The sequence below is a fragment of the Dermacentor albipictus genome, chromosome 9 (genome assembly GCF_038994185.2).
Source record: "Dermacentor albipictus isolate Rhodes 1998 colony chromosome 9, USDA_Dalb.pri_finalv2, whole genome shotgun sequence".
NCBI classification, from domain to species: Eukaryota; Metazoa; Arthropoda; class Arachnida; order Ixodida; family Ixodidae; genus Dermacentor; species Dermacentor albipictus.
In genome coordinates this window covers 43,845,308-43,870,690 of record NC_091829.1, presented here as the reverse complement: position 1 = coordinate 43,870,690, position 25,383 = coordinate 43,845,308, and the positions used below count along the sequence as shown (strand labels likewise).

The window sequence follows — 25,383 nt, the reverse complement described above, 5'->3', positions numbered from 1 at the left end:
GAGAAAGTAAACGATGCAAAGATGTTATATTACAGGTGCATATTGTAGCCAAAATTCTTTTTCGAATTTCTTGCACTTTAGATCAATTGCAAATACTGACAAAAAAAAAGATTACCAATGGTAGGCAAGCAAGCAGAGAGGATACAGTTTTTTTATATTACATAGCATAGTGTAGCATGATGGCTTTAGCTCCTTGCACGAATGCATAAAATTTTGAAAGCGTTTGCAAAATAATGCACGTTCCTGCTGCAGATTTTCCTGCACTGGTACAATTTGAACGAATTGATTGAAACAACTTTACGCGTGCTTAGTGTATGGAACCCTGTTCTAAGACTACGCCATGCTGTTGCGACATCCCTTCTTGTGATTCCAAATGCAGTCAAATGAGAAACACAATGCAATAGGCACAAGATGAAGAACAAGAAAGGAAGAAAATGAACGCTTTGTCTGTTTTTCAATTTTTCCTTTCATACCCATTGTGTCACACAGCCCATCTAAATGATAGTGAGGGCATGGTGATGAAAACACCATACTATCCATTTACACCAAGCACTGCACAAAAACAGACAACCAAAGAAACCGAAGCTAACGCGCTAAATGGTCAAAGGTGATATGATGCCTGCACAGTAACTCACTGTAGATGTCCACAGGCCGGCCGTAGTAGTCAACAGAAATGCAGTAGTTGGCATCGATGAGGATGATCTTCTGATCCTTGTCGCACACGGAGAAGTCAGAGATGTTCTCCTTGCAGTATACATTGGGCCGCGGAATCTGGGTGACACCGCCGCGGATTCGCGTCTCGAAAGGTATGTCGCCCGTCTGGTCGAACCGGAACTTTCCTGCCACCGGGCACTTGATGGAGACAGGCTCTCTCGCTGCAAACAGAAGGGCCTCGAACATTCAAAAGGTTGTGTGAACTAAATGATTTATTGATTCGTTCATGAGGTGTAACTCCGAAAGCACCAATGGAGGGCTATGGAAGGCACCGAAGCAAAGACCTCCAGACCAATTTTGGTCAACTGGAGGATCTTAATGTGCACTTAAATATACATACATGAGCACTTTCGCATTTCACCCCCATCGAAATGTTGCTGCTGAGGCCGGAAACTAAATCCATGATTAGCGGCAGAATGCCATAGCCTAAGCCACTACAGCAGGTTGTAGTGACTGAGGTAGAACAGAAAGATGCAGATCAAAAAATCATTCTATGGTTGTCCTAAAGGTTGCTGGAATTCACTCAAAGCTAGATAAAGAAATTGGGCTAGCCACGGGAACAAGGTGTATGCCAAGAATGCCACACTATTTCTCCAGAATGTAGCTCACACTGACCTCGTGAGAGCATCAAAATACATGAACTTTCTTGCAATACAGTCAAACCTCGTTAAACCGTATTTGCTTAAACAGTAGTTTCGTTTTAAAAGTAGTAAAGTCAAATCCCCAATTCGGTGGCCATTGAACATAGTGTGTTTTGTATCCGCATAAACCTTACCAGCTTATTATGTATGCATCGGTTAAAACGTAGCGTTTCAACTTTTCATCGCGCGAACACGGCGGTGCATCGTCTTCATTGGGCAGCCCAGTAGAACAACAAGCCTCAGAGATCGGAACAACGGCCTCCAAGTGCCCTGTGCGTTTGCGCGTGAAGCCACATCAACATCAACATCATTTCGACGCCGTGCCAGAGAGTGTTGTGGCGTGCAAGTGAAAACTCACATCATGCTGAAGCTCAGATAAAAAAGATGCCTGGTGCTCAGCATAGAAGAAAAATTGGACATCGTCCATGCTATCGAACGTGACACGAAGAAGTCGGCACTGGCACGCGACAGGAATCTGCTGTTGACTATGGTGTGTGTGGCATTTGGAATGCAAAGAAGTTGCTCGGCAGCGCTGCTGTGACCGCGAAGACATGTCAGCTATGAGCTTTGACTTTTCACCATAGTTGCCTATGTTGTCGCCGAAGTGTCGACTAGCGACAGTGATGAGGATGACATGGAAAGCGACAGCACGGGCGATTCAGGCCCGACAGTGGAAGAAGTACGTCAGCCTCATGAATGCAATCGTCGCGACGAGAACAGGGGTGCGATAACGTAACTCTATTTCAAACGAAAAGTATTCCAAACTAAGGCACCCGGCAATGAAAAAGGCACCCCGAGACTTCTGCAGCACTATTGTGTGCGTGCACAGAGAATACGTAACGGCAACGAGGTATCTGCCATGCGAGTGTTTGCCGAGAAGAGGGGGCTGGCTGAAAAGCTGGCATGCAGCTTCAGTAAGTTTGAGGTCGCTGTCGTCGTGCTAGGCCGGCGCGGCATCAAACGAAAATAACACTTTTGTCACGCGAAGTGAATAAATACTGCATGTTTTTTCTCCCTTTCATCGAACTCTCTCTGAGTTAAGTTTTGGGTGATCTCATGCTATTTCGGTTAAACAGTACTACCGTTTAGTACGTACTTTTTCCGAGCTCCGGCCAACTACGGTTTAATGAGGTTTCACTGTACCGTTATGTAACAAAGGATACTACCACTCTGATCATTGAGTGCCAGATATGTGAAAAACTTTACATAGTACTACAGCTGCTTAGTAATAAGTAAGAATTCACTATTATATCCTGAAAACTTGAAACAATTGTTCTTGAAGGCACACTAAATGTGTCAAAAAAAGAAAAGGCATTTTTCGCCTTCTACTTCACAACACCAGGAACTGACTCAATCCTTGCATCTCTTACACTGATTATTCACCACCACACGTATAACCAAACTCTCTACAACTGCTTCATATGACTGGCTTTCTGATATCTTACAGTCGTATAGTTTCTCCAATGCGTTTTTTCACTCTATAGCTCTAGATATATTTTCTATCTCTGCTTGCTACATTATACTGAACGAACTTCGCCTATTCACTTGATGTTAGATTGTCACGCTAAATACAGAACAGAGAGCGTTCATGCAGCCCAGATAATGGCACCATGGTGTAAATACTAGAGCTATGCGAATATTAAAATTTTTCAAATAACGAATCGCATAATGCCATATTAGATTTGGTAACTGAATCGAATAATCCCTATATATAAATACAAATAACTTTCAAATAGTTTTCGAATATTTCAAATCGCCAAACATGTGCAATAAAGCATAATATTACAGCAAGAATGCAATAAATTCATCCTTGTGGCCAATGTATCTATGAAATATGGAATGTTTTGTAGCAGAGCCCGCAAGGTTGCTCAGGAAGCCAGACTTTTCCGGATAAAGACCTACCATTTACATTCATCAATGAGACGGACTATGCAAATAAACTCCTAAGTTTATCATAATGCACTATTTATGCTTTTATTAAACAACGCTCCATAATGTGAAATGTGATGACCAAACATTCAATGTGATGACTCTCACAAATCTTTATATTTGCTCTGGCTGTGAATTCTCTGGCCCGAAAACTTCTGGCAACATACAGCATGTATCACAACGAATAAACAATTTGGCATCCAGCTGATTAAAGCTTGGAGCTACAAGAGCAGTTTATTATTAGAAAGTTACTCTATTAATTGAGCAGTTCATAATGTGAGGGCACGTTAACAATTCAAAGCACATGAACATCGGTTAATGAAATTAATACTGCAGAAACTCCCAGCATGGAGCAGGAGGTTCATGGAAAGGAAAGGTTTACATCCACCCGAAAGCAGCCCGAAGCTACAATCCATCCCAAGAATTTCCGCATGACTAAATCTAGAGTTGCCGTTCTAGAATATAGAGCACCTGTGTATACTACAATTACTAGGGGTATGTGAATATTGAAAACTTCCGAATAGTGAATCGAACAATGTCCTATTCAATTGGATCTTCAAACTGAATAGTCACTGTTCGTAAACGCGAATATTTTTAAAATTGTTTTGTAATATTTCTAAGCATCAACTTCCCCCAAATAAACATAAAACTGCAGTAAATGTACAGTAAATGTTCACCCATGCAGGCATAGTAAAGACAAAGCATGAGAACTTGCGTAATGGAGCAGGCTACGTCACTGAGGTAGCCATACTTTACAGCCTGTAGAGCAATCATTTGCACTCTCCGAAGAGCCCTGTGAATGTGAAGAAACTACTTGTTTGCTCCTTATGCTCAATTTGTGCTTTTAATAAACAATGCATAATAGTGTACTATGTAATGACATAAGCTTGCTAACCTTAAGAAAACAGGAATGGGAACATTGTTTTATATTAATTTTGATAACGGTTATTCATTATTCAAAAACTATTGGAAAAGTATTTTATATCTGATTTGCTTCTGGCACTATTCGATTCATATTTGATCTAGTCTCAAAAATCACCATTTGCACACCCGTAACAGTTACTTTATTAGTAGTTTTCCAATTAGAATCTCACTAAGTTACTTAACTGCAAAAAACAAGCTCACCAGTTATATTTCTTGTTTTCAGTGAAGCTTTTGCATGCAAATGCATACATGAAGTGCAATTAAGGTGCATAGTACCTAGGTACTTGAGAGCTATGAAATCAACTTAAATTATATGCACGCTTTTTGTCACATCCGCCTAGCAAAAAACCTGGGAATGCACGAAGAGAATGCGTGAGTGCGATTTCATAGTCAGACGGAAGAAATAAAATGGTGGCTCACAGATTAGGATGTCATAGCGCCACTGCTGTTTGTCAGGGAACATGGTCCATGAGCAGACAGTTGAGAACTCATCTGTGATCATTTCCTTGCCTGTTGTAGTAAACAATGAAGCAAAGTGTTAACTACTTTGTAAAGTAAGGTGAAGGACAGATGCAAAGCATATGAGGCACAGTAAAACAAAGAAAAAAAGAAACAACTAATTACAATGTACAATTTCTTGCAACTAAAACCAACAGAGACTAGAATAAAGGTAGTGTGTCACATTTTAATGCATTGCCCCTTGCATTAATTGCACACACCAACGCTCCTATGCATGAATGCTACACACGAAAAAGTATCATGGCTGACTCTGAAGTTAAAAATGCATTGCTGTCTTCAATTCATCATCTGTACAAAATATCACCCTTTAAAGGATGACTTATAGAACTGAAATAAATAAACATCACTTTGTGCCAGGTACAGTGAAGAAGGCTGATGTAAAACGCACTCAAAACACCAGCCCTTCATTTCTTTTTAGTTGTCATATGTACAGGAGCTTTCATGCAGTTGTAACACCCTCCTATGTATATACAGTTCCCGTTATTGATGCATTCTTATTGATACGTTTCTGTTACGTATGTTTTCCTGGTGCCAAGGTTTCTAATCAATAACACAAAAAATGACACAATAAACTAACGTTCATTTTTTTACTCGTTCATACGTTGCTGGAAAACACGAGTTTTCGGCAACAATGTTCAATACATCGCCAAACTGCGATCAAATGATACGTTTCCTAGCCACTAGAGCCCATGTAAACAAGAAGATGCGCGAGGCACGGGCGATCGAGAACAGTATACAGCTGCACGACATGGCAGCTTCACCGCTATACTCGCTGGCCCGTCTCACATGAAAACGCCAGTGTGCACTCAGTTTATCATTTTGGTACCAGCGTTCATCGTACGCGGCATTCACAGCTATCACTGCCAATCCTATTGCCATAAGTGTGTTCGTCCATTTGTTTCACAGCGCGTGGTGTCGTCGGAAACGCAGCACACGCTTTAAATAGGCAATAACCAAAACGCGCCGCCATTCCCTGCTGCAGGTGCCGCGATGTGGGCATCACGTTTCGCTTCGGTGGCATCCGGCGTCACTCACCAGCTCGATTTCGTTTCGGTTTCCCACCACCCTCTTAAAACACCATGTAATAGGAAAACAACAAAATGCGTCTAGGGCCGCCGGTACACCGCCAGCTCAACACACGTTGGCGTCTCATGCCATAACGATCCCTGGAACGCTTTGGATTGTGTAGATGTCAACAATAGTTGATTCAAATTTTTTATTTACTTTGGATCATACGTTTTCCCGGTTAGTATGTTTTTCCTCGCGGTTCCTTTGAAAACATATGAACGAGATTCTGCTGTATTGTCGTTTAATCAAACAACAGTCCACCTTTATTCTTACTATGTTAGGTTCCATGACGGATGATCAAGCAACAATATGCTACTGTTTCAACCCCGAAATCACATTTTCTAACGGTGCTCCTGCTCAGTACACATTTTACAAGTGGGCTGTCACTTGATAGCATTATTACACAATATTTCTTATCAGGCAGCAGATAATTATGCTTGATGATGATGGTGGTGATCATTAATGGCATCCCCTTTGAACTGTAGTGGCAACAAATAGTGACATGATCTATCATCAACGCTCTAATCCGTCTAAGGCTCGAACATGTCTATTCAAAGCTCTAAAGCCCCATCAAAGCTAGGCCAGCACGTGCAGCTCCTTCTATTGGAGGGCCAAACAGTACTTGAAGCATGTTAGCCTATGTCAGGATTGTGATTTTATGTAGGAAAATTATGGTTACTTTATTACTTTGCCTCATAACCCAAAAAAAGCACTTAATATAGTAACTCAAGTGCAGTTTAGATAGCAATAACAATGTTACGGAACCAGCCTGCGAGGCAAGATCATGTTTCAATGACATACTAAGCTATATCCTGCGCAGCAGTAATGCGGCTCCTACCACTTAAAGTACTAGGCATGCACACAGAAAGGTAAAGGATGACAGATTTCTAAATATTTCCATCTCAAGTCTGAACAAAAGATGGCTTTTGTAGCAGAGCGTTGTGACTGAGTAGGAATCCCTGATCTACGAACCTCCGTCTGCCTATTAAATAATACTATGTACAATGTCCAGAACACAAAGACCTAGAGTACCATACCTTTCCTGTAACGGATGACACTGTGGTGGCGTGGCACAAAGTTGAAGCAAACAAAGTCCCTCTGACTGAAAAATAATCAAAAGGATCACTGCATCAACATGTGTTCAAAACAAACGAAGCAAGCTCCAATCAAGCTTGACTCCTTGAAGGCCACGTAGTCACACGGACACTCATGCATGGTAGAAACACGTCATCATAATCATAAACGCATGAAAGAAGGTTCCAAGTATAATCACTACTAAATAAAGCCATGCATATATTGAATTTAATGGATTTCAATTCGAATAACAAATTGAATCAAGAAAAGAAAAGCCAAACGTCAAATCAAATATCACAAATGTAACGCAAAGTTTAATGTTTATAAATTTTATGCAAGAAAACACTGTGCTACAGATACCCAGGAGTTAACTAGTCGAGCTATCAGTAATTTAGCTACTTAGGAATCAAGACATACAGTATAGCCTACTATTATTAAAGGGGACAACAAATTACTACTTATTATTATGCCAGCACTGATCACAGCTCAGCTCTCTATGAAGGTCTTGAAAATATTTTACCAGTAGAACATCTGTTCAAATAACCAATTGCTTTTTTCCCCTCTGAAACTGAAAAAGCAGTGAAGTTGTGTATAGTACATACTGAATATCTTATGAGATTTTCAATTTAATAATGGACCTGTGTTTTATGGCAATCTTTTATTTCATTTACAGTCTTCCTTTCCAGTACAGTCGCCGACCGATTTTCCGGACTCTGAAAATTCGGACATGCCCGATTATTCGGTCAGCTTCGCGGCACCGCCATTCTCCCCATAGACCATAATGTATAACAACTGCCGAAAGTTCGGACACCTTGCAACCTCTCGTCTGATTTTTCGGACACTCCTTGAGCCAACTCGGTCGAGAGCACCATGCACCGACTCTGACCGGCGCATGGTTCGACTTGCTGAACGCCATTTTTATTTTGAACGGAGCTTCCTTGCTGCCCCACGAAGTGGCGCTACTGGAAATCCCCGCTCATCATCATCATTTCTGCCTGGTTAGATAGAGTGGCTCTGCAGCAGTTCCGGTTTCAGCTTAGTAAGCCGTGTCAAGACAATCCAGCAGCTGATTTGTTTTTTCGCGCAAGACGCTGCGAGCAGGCCGCGTTTTTCGTTTGTGCGACTGGTGTCCGCACGGTGGTGTTTGCTTTGTGTGCTGTGTCGAGGTTTCGGTGATCCAACGCGGCATACGTAAACATCGTGTCAAGGGTCTAATGGCGCCGACAGTGCCGGCGCAGACTGCGCTGGGGAATTCCGGCAAGCGGGTGCCGGGAGGCCTAAGACTTGTCGCCTTCCAATGTGCTCCCTACTGACGCGGGAAATGTTCTGCCGAGACCTGCACAGTGGTTGCATTGCGATTCCGGACACCGTTTCATTTGACAGTTTCATAGGTGCTGACACTGCTTTATTGACATGCGCAGAACTTGACGACGGCAAGATCATTCGTCAGGTTTCTGCTGCACCGCCAGACGATGACGAGTCGGAAGATGACGCACCATGTGCTGCGCTACCGTGGCATGCGGAGCGTGTACAAACTGTGACTGTGCTTTCAGCCGCTAATAGTGACCGTACGACCCTCTCCGAGATTCAGGCTTATCTGATAGCACGTAAACGGAACAGCGTGCAACGGCGCATTCACGATTTCTTCCAAACCTACTGCCGAGCCCGAATAAGTGCGTGTAAATAAAGGATTTCATTTTTTTTTTCTTAATCTGCTTTTTCGGACACCTGTTTATTCGGACATTTTCGCAGTCACCGTGAGGTCCGAATAAACGGTCGGCGACTGTACTCCAAAATAGAGAAGGGTTTTCCTAGATATAAGGGCAGTTGGGTTTTGCGGCTTATAGTCAGCCCAGGAATGTCAATTTGTGCGACAGACGAAAGCGCAGATCATGCATAACGTGGCTCAATCATCGCTTTGCGCGTAGTCATCGCTGGTGCTGTGCAGGTTGACCGCGGTCATGCTGACGGCAAAGAGCAAAGGCTTTTTTATTGTCACATTCAGCGTCATTCACTACCTGCCAAAGGTTCTGAAAGTGCGAGGGCCATGGCAAATTCCCACGAGGTACCGCCCCCAGAGAGTAGACACAACACAGGGCTGCATGTCTAAGCATCCTCAACAAGTCCAACTTTGCGTTCTCTCGGACAACCACCTCAAGAATAAGTTACAAATGAATGTGCCTACATGCACAAGTGTCAGGCAAGCTGGTCAGAACTGCAGCTTAAACAGGCAAAACACCACCCCTATGCATGTGACATGCAGAGGCTGTGGATTTGGCTCCCTACGATGACCGCATTGTATTTTCCTCCTACTTTCTCAGCCCTTTCCTTCATACCTGACTATGAATTAAGATATAAAATGTAGGGGTGTTTGAAAAGTTAAATTTCCTAATTTAGTTTTGTTATTTGTTTACTTATTCAATTACCCTCAAGGCACTTAGAACATCAGAGAGGAAAGTAGGTACAATGTTAATGAATATAATAGAACAGCAGCAACAGCAAAAAAATACAATACAGTATTTGAGTACGAATATTGGAGAAGAATTACCACACCAGGAAGACTTTTTTTTCCACAACTGAATACTTTTCATACCATTTTACACATGCATGTAGTGGTATCACCAACAGCCAAATTTGGAGCTTGGAAAATAGAAATAACCACTTTCAGTTGCCTGGCTCACCATGGCCATTACAGTATACATGAAAAGAAGGAAACAGCACTTCGCCAAATGTATTTGAACACTGTGCTTGTTAAAGGAGACTAGTGTGATAGTACTACAGTATCACATGTTGTTTTTATGGGATGCTAACATGGTCAAACAATAAACTGATTTGCCCAAATCGAAACAACAGACCCTGTAAACTGCCTAAAGCGAGGCATTCTTAATGAATAACTGGAAATTATCGCACAGTAGTTATCTGCCCGGTGCGTTCACTCGGGAAGCGGTACCTGTGCAAAGCAAATGTGACTGACCTGTGGCAGAATTCTTCGGCACAGCCCCACCTTACACCGGTCTTTCTTCCCCAAGACTAGTGAGTGTTGTTACTCCCTATATTCTGACAGAAACTAATATTTGACCAATTCGAACAGTGAAGTCTCGTATCGAATAAGGATCAACCAGCTAAGTGTATTTTATTCGCATTTGAAGTTATAACCATTCACACAACCCGAATAAAATGACTCCCCTTGCCCTCAATGCACTTCGATCAAATCACAGGCTTCCGTGGCTAGTGGCCTTTGTCGTATCCGATTTCATCGTACAAGAATTCATCATTCTTACTCCCTTTAGACTCACCATCTTTAGGCACTTCCAGATAGAAACGCATGCATTACTAAACGACAACAAACACTGGGACTGTGTTTGTGCAGACTCACCAGCCATGAATGCCATGACGAGCCATGAGGTATCTGTTCTCCCGTGCTTCAACGCACACGTAGATCTGCTCCTTGATTCGACCGGTATCCGGCTTCCAGGTTTCGACTATGTGCGTTTTGTTAATGATGACCTGTGCATCAAAGTTGGCCGTGTTGAGCCACGTGCCGGTGAAGTTGTCGGGCAGCGTGCAGCTGGGCTGCACGATCTCGGTTTTCACTGGAGAGAGTGGAACAGGTCACATGTCAGAGCAAAAAAAAAAAAACCTGCACAAGCTTTGCATGCAGGTTTGCCAGCTTTTGCACTCTGGCTCATTTACACAGAAGCACAATGCCTACTCCAGCCAAGGTAAACAAGCACGTACATAAGAAAATTTTCTGAGGCCTAGATGGTACCTTTTTCAGGCATAACACAAGGTTAATTGTGCAGCAATGGTTTCCTGCAATTATGGACTTTTTGTTGGCCTTTTCGCTGTTTCACATGTGACACATGGTATGGATGTTGATAATTTTTGGTACCTTCTGTCTCATGTGTTTACATTTATCAATGTGCTTTGAGAGAACTCTGATTTGTGAAAGAGCAATTATCTACTTTCAGATGGTGCTTTGCTAGAGAAGCAGAAGTCGCTTCAAGTTGTCACCCCGCATATGTGTTGCAGGAATCGCTTGACAATGTCCTTCTCAGCAGTGTACTACCAGAACACTCGAATCTCATAATGAAGTTGAACAGGAAGCTGTATTTACTTCACTAATCCGTTACTTTGTTATACGGCCAAACCCCGATACACGAACTTCAATATCACAAAATTCTCGATATAACAAAGCGTTTAACTTTTCACAACCTCTTGTTTTAGAACACCATGTCTCTAGAACCTCAATATAACGAAGTGTGTTTGCGTGCAATTTCAATATAACGAAATTTTGCTTCCGACTGCACTCCACGAACAGTGCCGAGCACATCACGTGCTGAGTCATGCATAGTCTTGGGAAAGTGACTGTACCCCCAAGAATGATAGCTTAAGAATACCACTCCAGTAATTGTTCAAGGGTTTAGAAAGGTTGAACCTTTATTTACCAAAAAAAGAAGTAAGAGTTGAGAACTTAATGTCAGTGCTTCTTTAACACCACAGTTAGAGGTGGCAGTAGAATATGAAATAAAGTATGTGGTGCTTCAATCACCAGTGCCTGCTCTGCAAGCACTACTTGGGAATAACCACTGGCCTTACCTTGTTCCATGCGGTAACGCTCAGGAGACTCCTGAGGTGTTTTGAGAGATGAACACTCAGGTTCAATAGAGACACCGAGGAAGATGTCATCGTCTCTGTTTGCGAGCTGCGAGAAATCCGAGACGACATGGTGGAGTCAAACTAGTGTCAGATGAGAAGCATGCGCATGTTCTATGCAGCCATCGCCTGTAACTATTAATTTTGAGAAGACTTTAGTAAGGCATATTTTATGGCATTACGACCATACATAGCAGAAATCATTCACTAACATTCATTGACTGATAGATGGTATTTTTTGTTCCAAAGCTAGACCTTAGCTTTAAGCATGGCTACAGCAAAATAAACCCAATTAATATTTTATTACATCGGGATCTTAAATATGCCCATTCGTATTTCACACTAATGCATACTCTGCCTTCTACTCTGAGACAGGCAGCAGAAAACTCCGACCCAAAAAGCACTTCTCTATAGGTAGTTTCTCTAAACGCTTTTCTGACCTATTGTACGGTTCTAAAAGCATTGAGTCAATGCTCCTAAAGGATGTTATTTGGTGTCATAGGTCAGGGCGTAGCAGATGAAGTAGGGGACCCAAACTCCATTTCCAAGGTTATATGCACAATCCCAAGATTGCAAAGCTTTCACAAAAACACATCATTTTTCCATCCAATTACATGATAGTACACTGAATAGCTGTTCCAGTTAACCCATTTCTGTACAGTACCTTTTCACAGGGCCAAGAAGTGTGTTCATTGTAGCACCAGTGTATTTCACAGCACAATTTATGTACATATGTCTTGGAAATGACGCTAGGTATAGTATTTCAAACAAATGGCCATGCTCATGAAAACATTATGTCAATTAAAAATTGACCTCCATTGGTAACCACCACCGAGATCTGACGTTCACAACCACTAATCCCGAGTGATGCTCTGCTGAAAACATCATCTCTTAATCTTTGCTACACTGTGTTTACTCGTCATGAAACATCTGCAACGTCATGGTATTATTTGACTTGTAAAGAGGCAACGCTTCTGTAAATTCGCTTGCCTTCTGTGGCTTGTATGACAGACACAAGATACAGAGGAGTAATAAAGTTTAGGAAACTTACAAAGCAGCGATACTTTGCGTCAATACGACTCTCACGAGTGTTCATGACAGCGAAGTAGTGGTTCTTCCCAACGTACCAGTCCCCGAGGCACTTGTACTGAACCTCTGAAAAGTAGTTTTACATGCACAGTTACTTTGTAGCCAGACCAAACAATTTTAACGAAGCGCAAGCTTAAGAGCTCTTAGGAAAAAAGCGACACCAGTTTAACACTTACAAGACAAACTCCACATTCTTGTTTGAAGGTCAGACACATTCAACTTTACACTGACAACCCATCGCATCATCAGGAGCAAAAGCAGTGACGCAACCAAGTAGCTGAGGTGTTTAGTCATTTTCACTGTCGAAACTATTGCTGAAGTTGGGCTGAAGAGATAAGCTTCCAGCACATAAATACAAAGGAGCAGGACAACAATGCCGCAGTTACCATATAATAGAAAAAGAAAGGGCTCCATCTATTCATTCACATGCCAAGGTATGTCAAAACTTTTGAGGCCTTTCTGACAGTGGCATGAAATCTAAAATACCCGCCTATACCTGCCAACCTGTGAAGTTTAATGTTTGTAGCAATCCCACAGTCACAACATGTGACGAGGGGGGGGAGGCAGGGGTAGCAGGTGAATGGCACTAGTTTTTCTTTAAATGCGACATACCTGTACAGTCGCCGACTGATTTTTCAGACTCCAAAAATTCAGACATGCTTGATTATTCGGTCTGCTTCGCGGCACCGCCATTCTCCCTATAGACCATAATGTACAACAACTGCCGAAAGTTCTAACACCTTGCAACCTCTCGTCTGATTTTTCTGACACTCTTTGAGCCAACTCGATCGAGAGCACTATGCACCGATGCTGACGGGTGCATGGTTCGACTTGGTGAACGCCATTTTTGTTTTGAACGGAGCCTCCTTGCTGCCCCGCGAAGTGGTGCTACTGCAAATCCCCGCCCATCATCACCATTTCTGCCTGGTTCGTAGCTACAGCAGTTCCGGTCTCAGCTTAGTAAGCCATGTCAAGACAATCCAGCAACTGATTTGTTTCTTTCTTCATGCGCAACGCTGCGACTCGGCCATGTTTTTCGTTTGTGCGAATGGTGTCGGCGTGATGGCGTGGTGATGTTTGCTTTGTGTGTTGTGTCGAGGTTGCGGTGATGCAACGCGGCATACGGAAACGTCGCGTCGAGTGTCTAATGGCACCGACAGTGCCCGCACAGACTGCTTTGGGGAATGCCGGCAGTGCCGGGAGACCTAGGATTTGTAGCCTTCCGATGTGCTCCCTACTGACGCCGAAAATGTTCCGCCGAGGCCTGCGCAGTGGTTGCATTGCCGGACACTGTCTCATTTGACAGTTTCCCAGGTGCTGATACTGTTGTACTGACATGTGCAGAACTCGACGACAGCGAGATCATTCGTCAGGCTTCTGCTGCGCCGCCGGACAATGACTCAGAGTCGGAATATGACGCACCATGTGCTACGCTGCCGCCGCATGCGGAGCGTGTACAAGCAGTGACTGTGCTTTCAGCTGCTTATAGTGACTGTACGACCCTCTCCGAGATTCAGGCTTATCTGATTGCACGTAAACGGAACAGCGCGCAACGGAACGCTCATGATTTTTGCAAGCCTACTGCTGAGCCCGAATTAGGGCGTGGAAAATAAAGGATTTCTTTTCTTTTTTTCTTAATCTGCTTTTTTGGACACCTGTTTATTCGGACATTCCTGCAGTCCCCGTGAGGTCCGAATATACGGTCGGTGACTGTATATGTATCCCACAAATCTCTTATGGGATACATACACACTTTATTAACACTGATGTATCTTTACCCCCAGCCCACAAGCAGTAGCGAACATGGAACAGAAAGGACTGACAAGCAACATTGCTTTTATTTTCTAATCGTCAACTGTGCGTGATTGAACATCAAATTGAAGCAAAAATACAATAAACTTCATCCCTGATGCCATAGTAGGCAAAAGACGCTGTGGAGTTGGCTACGTCACTTCAGTAGCCAGACATCACTGTTTAGACAGCAATCATCCACACTCTTCGAGAAGTCCTGTGTTGGCGAACAAACTGCTTCATTGTCAAATCTGAGTATAAGTAGGTCTGAGTGTACTTTTTTCTGTCTAATTAAAATGCTTCGATCCTTGTTATCTCTGTATCTTTTTGGGCAATCTGGTCATAACAACAAAATATTCTTGGCACCTGAATGTTGCTACAAGTGACTCTGACTGTATACGTGGGTGCGACATGCTGGCACAACGCAGCGCACAAAGCAACTGCTGCGACGCAGCAGAGGCAGCGCTTTGGCAGCTACCACAACGCTGGCTTGATTAGGAGCGCCGCCAGCATTGCGATTGGATGGTGCCCAAGATGAGACCGAAAGAATACTGTTGGCATGTGTCAGCGCCCAATGGAAGGACTAGATAGCTTGACGGTCACTCCTCGTTCCACTCAGGCCAGTGCCTGCACGCAGCTGCTCAGCAGGAGTGCTAGTATGCAAACGCAACCACTCATGGTAGCAGCAGAAGGCAGAACAGTGCCCTGGCTCAGTTACCAAGCTGATTGAGCTAAGTGTGAAGGTGCTTCAACTTAGCATGACCATTTCTGCAGTGAAACGCAATGTGCGCATTCGTCACATCTCTGAAAGCCTTCAAACCCTCCTTGCGCAGATCACGTATGCGGCGTTGACAGCGTGACGGCGGTGTGAGCGTGTCATGCTCTGTACAACTGAGCGCCTGTACAAGTGTTATTGCAACAAAGGTCAAGTAAAGCAAGGCCTACCTCCCTCCTCGGTCTCCAGCATGCCCTCACACTGCTTGTAGTTGATGGTGAACTGCTGGTTGACGACGAAGAACTGGGTGCCCGGCATCTGACAGGCTGTTATGTTGGCGTCTGGATGCTTACACTCGCCCGTGAACTTGTACGTGTTTTGGTATGCAAACTTCCACACGCCTTCCAGGCTTGAACGGCAGTTCTTTGCTGTTGGGTTGGTTGCTGGACATTTCAAGGGTGTATAGGAGGACAGTGGAATGAATGACAGAATGAGCAGAAGAATATATTTGTGGCTTCAATCATGTGAAAGAAGTGGAGTTTGGCAATAGACATTACATGTGGCTGGCAACTAAAATCTAAACCGTGACTAAGTCAACGGAACAAGATGGAAAGTCTTGAGACCCAAATATAATATGAGAAAGAAAATATGCATGCTAAAATTTTGAAAAAAAAAAAGACATTTCATTATTTATTAGTTTTTGCAGAACAGGTGTTAGTACAATACGTAAGGGTAACAGAGAGCCCAGCAAGGAATATGAAATGAAGTAAAAAAAGATTGGATAAATTGACAATGTGACAGTGTACATAGCTATAGTCAGGGCATGGTCAGCACCTTTTTTATGAGAGCTGTGTAACCTACCCCAACTTTTGCCCAGATGTGGATTTTGTTTTACTGACAATAATGACAATGATGATTGTCGACGAGTCAATAAAAGAGGTGTCACTAGGCCACGAAACAGGTAATCATACAAATCCTGAACAACTGGGAAAAGGGCATTTTTATTGGTAGGGGGGCATAATATGAAATTTCATGGCAGGCATAAAGAAATGCCACACTTTTAAATGTGGTGCATCTTTGTGAGGTCATGCAATGCTCACAGAAAAGGGTGATTCTCTCCTGCTTGACATCAAGGGAGCGGCACACAGTCTTGACGTCAGGCGTCTCACCATCATTCAGGTTGACACATCCAGCTATATGGAGAGAGAAAGTGGCATAACCAAGTTGATAAACACAAACACAGTGACAAACAACTGCACGTCTAGCATAAAGTTTAACATCTGAAAGCGAAGAAAGCATTGGCGCTATCTTGACCTGACCGAAGCCTTTTGTGCACTCAGTGCAAGAGGAATCACCATTTCATTCTATGAACTGCCCCTTGCAGCAGTGCCTGCATAGCAGTTGCAAGAACACTAGCATTAGAATTTGCTGCATCCTTTTAAACAGCTGCTGAATGTCTGCCTGTCTAGACTTAATGCCCACCTATGAAAACTGCAAGGCAAACCTACTTTCGATACCCTTGCCGCATTTATTAGGCAATTATGTTTCAGCATTATCATGCCTTTTGCACTGTTAGTTTTGTACCAGTATTGTAAGTGGCAATTAATTACACACCAACTAGTACAGCAAAAAGTATGAGATACAAAATCTTGCTCAAAGCTCGGCAACCTTCTGATATGACAACGTTGACACTACAGCATGAAAGGGTTTAGCTACGTTGTGTCTGGTGTTATGACAACTATTTTATTTATTCATTTATTTTCACATACTGCAGCCCCTGGTGGGGCTATAGCAAGAGTGGATAATACAATACAACACAAAACAATACACTACAAGCAACAAAGAATTATAGCAACAAGAGTTAAGTGCAATGCTGAGGAAGCAAAGACAAGAATTTCTTTAATGGGAGAGAACGGTTGGTACCTGGTAGTGAATTCCAAGTTTCAATTGTTTGAGGGAAAAAGCTATATTTGAAAGTATGAGTGCGTGCATAAAAGGGTGTAATGTCAAGTGCACGATGTCTCCTATTAGTAGAGCATTTAGCAAAGGTGATATACATATGTTACTGGAGAGGCGACAGGACGAATGAATAATGGCGTGAAAAATTTTTGAAGAATTGACGAGTTGCTGTTTAGTGAGAGACGTCAGATTATGTAGGGGCATGACTGACGATGGTGAGACCTGGTGGTCGTAACGACGGTAGATAAATCCAATGCCTTTCCTTTGGACAGCCTCAACTCTGGCTATTTCACACTGCTTGTAGGGATTTCAAACAACAGTACCATACTAAAGTATAGGGCGGGCAATAGTTTTATATAGACGTAAATAGCCCAAATTTTTTAGAGCTTTAGACGTAATGGAATCAAAGTGCTTTGACCAGGGCAGGTTAGTGGTGAAAGTGAGACCAAGATATTTATATTCGAAAATGCATTGAATGGAATTATTATTAAATTTGTAGCTGAAAAAGAACAGGCAAGTTTTATTATAGAAGGACATAAGGACAGTCTTACGGAAGCTAATATTCATTTGCCATGTTTCATACCACTTGGGAAGTCTGACGAATGATCCATTAAGGTGAACATGATCACGGGGAGATGAAACTGTGTTACATAACATGCAGTCGTCAGCACACATTTGAATTTTAGATAATATCTCATGGGTAAATCATCATATATAGTAAGAAGAGGACCAAGGACTGATCCTTAAGGGACGCCTGATGACACATCCACCACCGAGGAATTCATTTGAGTTGAAACTTACAAACTGAGAGCGGTGAGACAAAAACCTCTCTATCCGGTTCACTAAATGAGGGTTGTCAAGAATGGCATTTAATTTTGACAGTAGTTTTGAAAGAAGTACGGTATCGAAAGCTTTGGAAAAAATCTATGAATACAGCATCAATTGGAAATCCCTTATCCAGGTTAGAAGCCATGTCATACGAGAACTCATGGGAAAAAGAAAAATTGAAGAGCATGAAAATGCCCATGCCAGCAAGCAGGGACCTGCAGAGGCCAAGAATTGCTAGAAGACTAAGCAAGGTAACTCACTCTCAATCTTTTCCAGAACGTTCAGGGTCCGTACAAATATGCGAACACAGTAGTAGCAGGCACTAGAAAGAACAGAATGGTCCATATAAAAAAATTTAGCACAGCTTACAGAAGAAAACCAGCAAAAGGGCACCTGCTAACCTACTACCTTAAGGGCGCTTGCCTTTTCGTTCCCACTTGTGTCGTCTTTTGCACTATCAAGGCAATCATGCATATTTACAATCTCACCTTAATTTCAGTCCTTATAAGAAAAGGACACGTCGACATGGGTGCAGGTTGACCCATACCCGAATTATGTAAAGCATGGAGGTATGCATGTTGCTCGAATAGCAAAATCTCCTTCATTATTTTCTCGGAGCACTGAAAAATAGTGCCACCAACTCAAATGAATGAGCATTCTAAACAAAGCTTGCGCATTGCAGCTCATACTGAACGCGATAGTATGGTACATTCGCAGTGAGGAGTACTGTCGGGACAGGTATTTTGCACATGCTAGGTGACGCTAGACTTTCTTGGAGAGACACCCCAAAAGACATAGTACAACTTCTTGTGGGCATGGGAGGAAACTCGGTAGGCCTATCACTTCCAGGTGGGAACCGCTTTCAACCTCAGGCCTGGACCTCAGCTTGCTGCTGTTCCCACGCCACTTTCCTAGCCAACATCCTCTCCGTGCACACATTTGCCTGCACTATCTTTGCACCATCTCCAAGTTTGTTTCTAAACTCCACAACACATTCAATATCATCATGCACATCATGACACACAGCCACAGCTAGCCCACAGTCCCCCGAAAATTGCCTGCACCATGGCGCGGCACTCGAAATGCAGCAGAAGCACACTTGGTCTGCAGCAGGTTTGTGTCTATACTACATGTATGTACACCCAAGCTAAACCAAGCTAAAAATGAAACAGGCCACCAAGTTTGGAAACAACTAGGGGGATTGTCCATGTGGCTTTGACACTGGGAATGCAACTGAAAAGGCTGTGCCAGAAAGTGCCATGGCATCAGCATGCGGAAGTACAGTCCAACAAGAAGGTTTACGGACCATGGGAGTTGAGAAAAAGCTGAGTGTCTCCACTACCTCGAAGGCAGCCTGGTACATTCATATTTTCAGCAGGTACAAGGGTCAGTTGGATGAAAATTTTTAATTACCTTTTAAAATAATTTATTGAGGAAATAAGAAACCCTTTAGCATCACTTCTGCACATAATCTCCCCCCATGCTCAACACAAGTTTCCAACAGTCGCAAATTGGTTCAGTTCCCGCAGAAAAATGTTTGTCTGGCTACACAACCAGTGATGCATTGCTTGGTGTACCTCTTTATCTGATCAAACTTCCTTCCTTCAGTGCCTCCTTGACTGATCTGCACATGTGTTACGTCTGACTATGGCGATGAGTGTTCCCTCAAAGTTTACCACGAGGAAACCCCCCAGTCATCAGCACCTATCCAAAAGTCGATACAGCACTGTCACCGACTGTTGACAGGTCAACAAAAGACCCGTCTACCTGCACCTGACAGCCTGAACTAATAGATGAAAAGGGTTGACATCGAATGCTGCTGTGGGAACAGCTTCGACCTCCGATTCCCAGATCGCTATGCACTTGCACCACATGCAGGGGCGAAGGTGCAACATAAAAGGTGGAGTTCGGCAGAACAGTGCGATATATGGGCGGGATACTGCGACCGATTCGACGATTACAGTTGGCCAAGATAGAGTCATCAGATGCCCTAGTCTACTCACCTGAGGAAGACGACAGAATTAAAAGCGGAGACCTTTGATGCAGTGGGTCTGACATGTCCTGAAGTGAACTCGGTCATTTAGTATGTTCCTACATGGAGTGGACTTCCGTATCTAAATAATGTAAAATAAACCCCTTTTCCTTCATTCCTGCTACCAGATGTACTCGTCAATGGGCTTGGTGTATTCATGGCCCGAATGCGATCTCGAGTCGCAACATGGGATAATGCGACATTGAAATTCAAAATTTGATAACAAATTTAAGGTTCTAATTTGATTAGCCCTTCCATATGTTTTACTAGTTATGGTCACAAAACGCAAGGAAACTGAATATTTTCTTGGATCTTACAATCTGTAAATTTTCGTTGTAGTACATGCTGAAAGCATTGCGTGCTCTTCAAGCTGCCGTAATCATGTCTCAATAAGATCGATGGTTGGGCGAGTTGGTTGGGTAACATAATTCTGTTGCAGCACGAAAGGCTGAATATGTAAATGAGATAAGCTTGTTATGTGTATTTCGTCAACGTCTTCATTCTTTCGTGCTGCAACAAAATTACGTAATCGTCTCATTTTTGGCAGTACATACTAAATGTAAAACTTAACATTGAAAGTGTTGGACAACACCATACCTGATAGCAGCAACTGCTACAAAGCTGCCAATAAAAACATGCACTAAATGAAACGTGACTGAATTGCAGGGAAGTTCACTGATAAACCTGCTGCAAAAAGCGACATTTAACAGGTCCCTTTGCATTACATTTGGCGTTACCTGTATTCAAATATTATGGTAAAGATGTCGTTAGATTGTTTGACGAGGTGAAGGCAGTCGCCCCGGTTTGACATGCGGTTGTTGTCGATGGTCGTATAGGTGTCATCGCCGCGCTCCTTGGAGTACCACTCTCCCTGTAGTGTTTGAGGTATTGAGCACCTTTCACGAGGCCCCTGGTAGTAGCCGTGTGCTGAAATAAGGATATAGAACAATAATGGCTTGATCACTCAGAAGCATGACCACAAAAAGCATTTGGGCAGAAACAATTGACAATGACTGTCAATGTAAGTGAATAGCCAAATGCTTCAAGAAAGTTATTTGCTTTGTTAAGAGAATGGTAGATTGGATGACCTAGTTTTGTTGCAGTGGGAACATTTACGTAGCATTTGTTGTTTCATATTGAAATTCTGTAGAGAACAGAGCCATTAACCACCACATCTCTAGCAGTATTATAGGTGGACGGCACATGTTCCTCTGTGAACGCTCGTGTTCAACAATGAGCGTACCCCGCAATCTGAGCAGGCACACCCTCTCTTTGTTCCAACCTTTGACAACAACAAAAACCACCAACCACGAAAACGGGTGGAAAAGCCATAGAAAGCTATTAGCTATAAAAAGCTGCACATGTAAAGATGCCCCAAGAAACATATTACACTGTAGGGCCACGTTTTGCACAGGCCTGATTACAAGGAAGCCTTACGCTGGGAGCTCGCATATTAATGCAGTGGAATGGAGGTTTTCAGCATTCAAAGGAAACAGTTAGAATCTACCAAATTACTAAAGTCGACTTTTGTTTAAGGCGATTTTTTAAAACAAAAATACCCAAAATATGAAAATAAAGGAAATTAAAGGGCACTATACAAAACTGTTTCAACATGGTAAGAAAACATTTGTGATGTCACATAATGGATGTCTTGCTCTCTCCTGCAGCCCCCTCCCTTTTAGCCATTGTCAATGAAATCATAGACAGCATTAGAGCATAGACACCAGCCACAAGGTATTGTTCATGACCAACGGATTACCATGGAGCAAAAGCTCATGCACTCATGCAAACCCCCACAACCTTCTTGCAAACCCGGTCACCATTAATTTGTCTATCTCTGGCACCTTAGCCAAATACCAACTTTAAAGGGTTACAATAAAATCCCTACAGAAAGAAGGAAGAGTAAGAAAAGAGTAATAGGCAGGAGATTGCTGTTGACACCGACCGTCCCAGCTGAAAGAAAACATTGCACAGAAAGGGGATGGGGAATGGAGTGCAGAGGCTAAACCTCGTATAGAAAAGGCAACTACTGCATGCAGACATGATCCTAAACATGTCAAACAAAACTGTCAAATGCTAACTTGGAATATCTGGCAGAATCTAAGCAGGATTTTACACTACATTCCTGAAGAACGAAACATTCAACGCATTTGTACGAAGGTGTGCAGCTTTGTTTCTAAGTGCAAACAGCTGAGAAATGGTTGGACTGCACATTGGTGGCCAGTGACACTTTGTAACACAGAAGTTCACAACCTTACTTTCCCAGTCCGCGCGTGAAAAAGTGTGATCGCAGCGATGCCAATGTGCAGCTTGTTGTACGAGAGTGACAGAATGGCCGACTGCATGCAACTGTTTGATTGGACATCAATAGCGAAGGCACTAATTGCAACCTTTGGCACTGCAACTATCTGGACTGTGCATGATACAGTGCACTTAAACCACAATGCAGATTGAAGTGTGATATGCACAAGAGGTTCTCGCAGTGGATCGTGCTAGTAACTTTAAGCAAGAAACAAAATGTTCTAACCCAAGAGCCCTTGTTTACGTAATTAAAATATAATTTGTCTTAACATGTCAAAAGCACGATCTGATTATGAGGCAAACGGTAGTAGCACAATCAGAATTAATTTTTGACCATTTGGGGTTCTTTAACGTGCACCCAACGTACGGTACAGGAATTACTAGGATGCGGCTGCCGCGGCGGGGATCGAGCCCACGACATCGTGCATAGCAGCGCAATGCCCTAGCCATCGAGCTACCACGGCGGGTTCCACGTGTGCTTACAGGAATGAGTACAACCCGCCAACAGATATGTAGTGGCTCGCAAATGCAGCCAACAGCACAAGCCGTTAAGGTTCTACCAAGCACTGTGACCCGAGCTACCGGAAGGCATGGTAGTATGCAGGTCAACGCACCACTCGATGCACACGCAAGGAAATTTTGACATAGCATTCGTGGTTCGGGGCTGAGTCACACGTTGACGCAGAAAACGCAGCGGGCATGCTGCCAACAACGCTTTGGCGCACCGAGAAATATGAAAACACTCCATAGTGTCAAAGGGAGTGAATAAAAGAGAAGTAGCAAGGATGTCAAAACACGATGAACACAATGTCGCGCAAACTAAAGGGCATCATTACCAAGCAAGCGACTGCGATAAGTAATTAGGCGGCAGTTTATAAACAGTACGCGAATTTCTTTGAACTATAAATAGTCCCGGCGACACCGGGAACGGTTTCATTTGCGCCGTGCATCATTGTAGGTTAGCAGGCGAGAATGAGACTGCCTGAAAGCAACTAAATAATTCCTAACACATGAATACTCTGACAAGAGCCTAAAACAGAAGTAAACATACGGCACAAGCATAAAATTTCCCCGTAGCTCGTCGTAAAAGACAGCCTTCGCCCAGTTTTAAGGTCCATTATACTCTAACACTTCACATTTTAAAGAGAGAGATCGACTGATGACAGCGAGGCAAACAGGAATAACGGCTCAGCAAAAGTATCAACGGTTAAACGGTTAACTACTCCGGACAACGCCTATCTTTCAAGCGATCACCGTACGGACGTCTTTCCGTGCCCGAAGTGAAAGAACCCTAACGTTGCGATAAACTCTGAAGTAGATAGGTTATGTAGTACTCACCAGTAGATAAGAGTGACGTTAACAATAAAATTTTAAAAAAGTTTGTACAGTAGCCACCTCCCAGAGGAAGACATTCCGAGGGAGGCGCCATGTTTACTACGCTACAGCGACGTTGTTGCCAACGTCCCACTTTTCGATAACTCGCTGAAAGTGGCAATGCCGAACTTCGACGGCGTGCCTGGCCGTACCATTGCTTTGCTAGGGAAATCTGCGATTGAGGCATAATCGCGTGGTTGTTTTGTTGGCGCCCATGCAATGGTTCCATCAAAGTTAGAGCAATAAAAATTCCGCGTGTGCAACATTTTCGCATGGCCTCTAAGATTCAAACGAACGAGCGTCAAAATCTTGGAGGCCATGTTTCTGGCGTACAGTGTTACCTCTAGCTCATCTAAAAGGAGCACAAGCGGAACGACTGCGGATGAGTTGGAATGCACAGATAATACCTTTCTGATGCAACGTATTTAGATCGTCAGAGGCGTGGGTGATCAATAACCAATGAAGGTTGGGCCATTTCGACACTCGTGTTGCCCGTGATTTCTCTAACTGTCCCTTGTACGTATGTATTGTATTGGGACTTGAAAAAGACGAGTCCGCGTGTCGAAATGTAGGCTCTGGCTTTCACCTTGTTCTCGTTTTGCTCATCGTCTTAAATTTCCGTCTCTCGCCTGGCAGGCGCCCTTAATTGCGCGCGGGTTTTCACCTTCCTGCAGGGCCTCCCTCGCCGTCCTCAGTTATTCTGTTAGGCGCCAATAAATGTTATGGAGCTTTCGAGTTTGCGTACCCAAAGTCAGGGGACGCAAGCCGCCCAGGTTACAGGAGAACTCGAGACGTTACACAATATTTCTTTTATTTATTTATTTATTTATTTATTTATTTATTTATTTATTTATTTATACTATAGTGTGGACAAGAAGTCCAAGCAGGGCGAGCAAAATTCAAAGATGATATACACAGAAGAACAAGATGAAACAAGTGTGTAACACGTTTTTTCCCACGAATTGCTTGGTCGTAAGGTAGACGATTAAGAAAAAATTTTAACTTGATTACAATACAACTATAATTAATACACAAAATAACAAGATAATTTACAAAAATGATATACATCTCACGGGCGCTGGGGGTATGCTTCAGTTAGTTTATTCCAGTCATCTATTGTTTGTGGAAGAAAACAGTACCGAAAAGTGTCAGTGTTAGAGAATGAGGATAGTGGTGTCGAGTGGGTCTGCTTATCAACGGCGGTACGTATCTTGCGGCGTCTAAGGATATCCTACGATTAATTAAGTTTGAAAGAAACTCTAGTCGACTTTTCTTTCTTCGAATTTGTAATAGTTCAATGTCGTTATCGGTTAGTAATGCAGTGGAGGAGTCAGCAGCCTTAAATTTGCTGTAAATAAATCGTACCGCTTTTCTTTCTAGGTTCTTAATGCTAATTTTTGTGTGAGGGTCCCAAACTATGGAAGCATACTCAAGTTTTGGCCTAATTAATAGAACCCTGAAGCTGTACAAAAGAACGCAAGCAGGGTTCAGCGCTCCCTATTGTTATTATTATTGATACACACACGGAGGCAGAGCTCAAGGTTGGCGCGGCCCAGGGTTTCACGCTGAAGGTCAGGAAATGGACGCAACCACCCTCAGTGACGAAATTTCACTTTAGCGTGAATCTCTGTCAAGACTTCTGTCAAGCAAAGGACCAGGCAGGATTCCGTAAAGGCTACTCAACAATAGATCATATTCACACTATCAATCAGGTGATAGAGAAATGTGCGGAATATAACCAGCCCTTATATATAGCTTTCTTTGATTAC

The 25,383-nt window shown here is 43.1% G+C and overlaps 1 protein-coding gene across 3 annotated transcripts in view; it reads right to left on the bottom strand.

Annotated features, from left to right (window-relative positions):
* udt (protein undicht) overlaps nt 1-23,733 on the bottom strand; it is a 40,542-nt gene extending 16,809 nt beyond the window's left edge. For 2 of the 3 annotated variants that reach the window (XR_011508552.1, XM_070525533.1), the window contains exons 1-11: nt 23,579-23,733; nt 20,677-20,866; nt 18,168-18,229; nt 16,221-16,313; nt 15,351-15,563; nt 12,577-12,680; nt 11,469-11,574; nt 10,246-10,462; nt 6,833-6,897; nt 4,629-4,718; nt 636-875 (exon numbers count right to left, since the gene is read on the bottom strand). Coding sequence is in view for 2 of the 3 variants with exons in the window: in XM_070525533.1 (XP_070381634.1) it covers nt 636-875; nt 4,629-4,718; nt 6,833-6,897; nt 10,246-10,462; nt 11,469-11,574; nt 12,577-12,680; nt 15,351-15,563; nt 16,221-16,313; nt 18,168-18,229; nt 20,677-20,866; nt 23,579-23,669 (1,471 nt within the window). In the remaining variant the exon portion in view is untranslated. Of the gene's footprint in view, nt 1-635; nt 876-4,628; nt 4,719-6,832; nt 6,898-10,245; nt 10,463-11,468; nt 11,575-12,576; nt 12,681-15,350; nt 15,564-16,220; nt 16,314-18,167; nt 18,230-20,676; nt 20,867-23,291; nt 23,502-23,578 lie in introns of those variants that run through there. The other variant, XM_070525534.1, reaches the window with a different exon arrangement.
* Nucleotides 23,734-25,383: the final 1,650 nt, after the last annotated feature.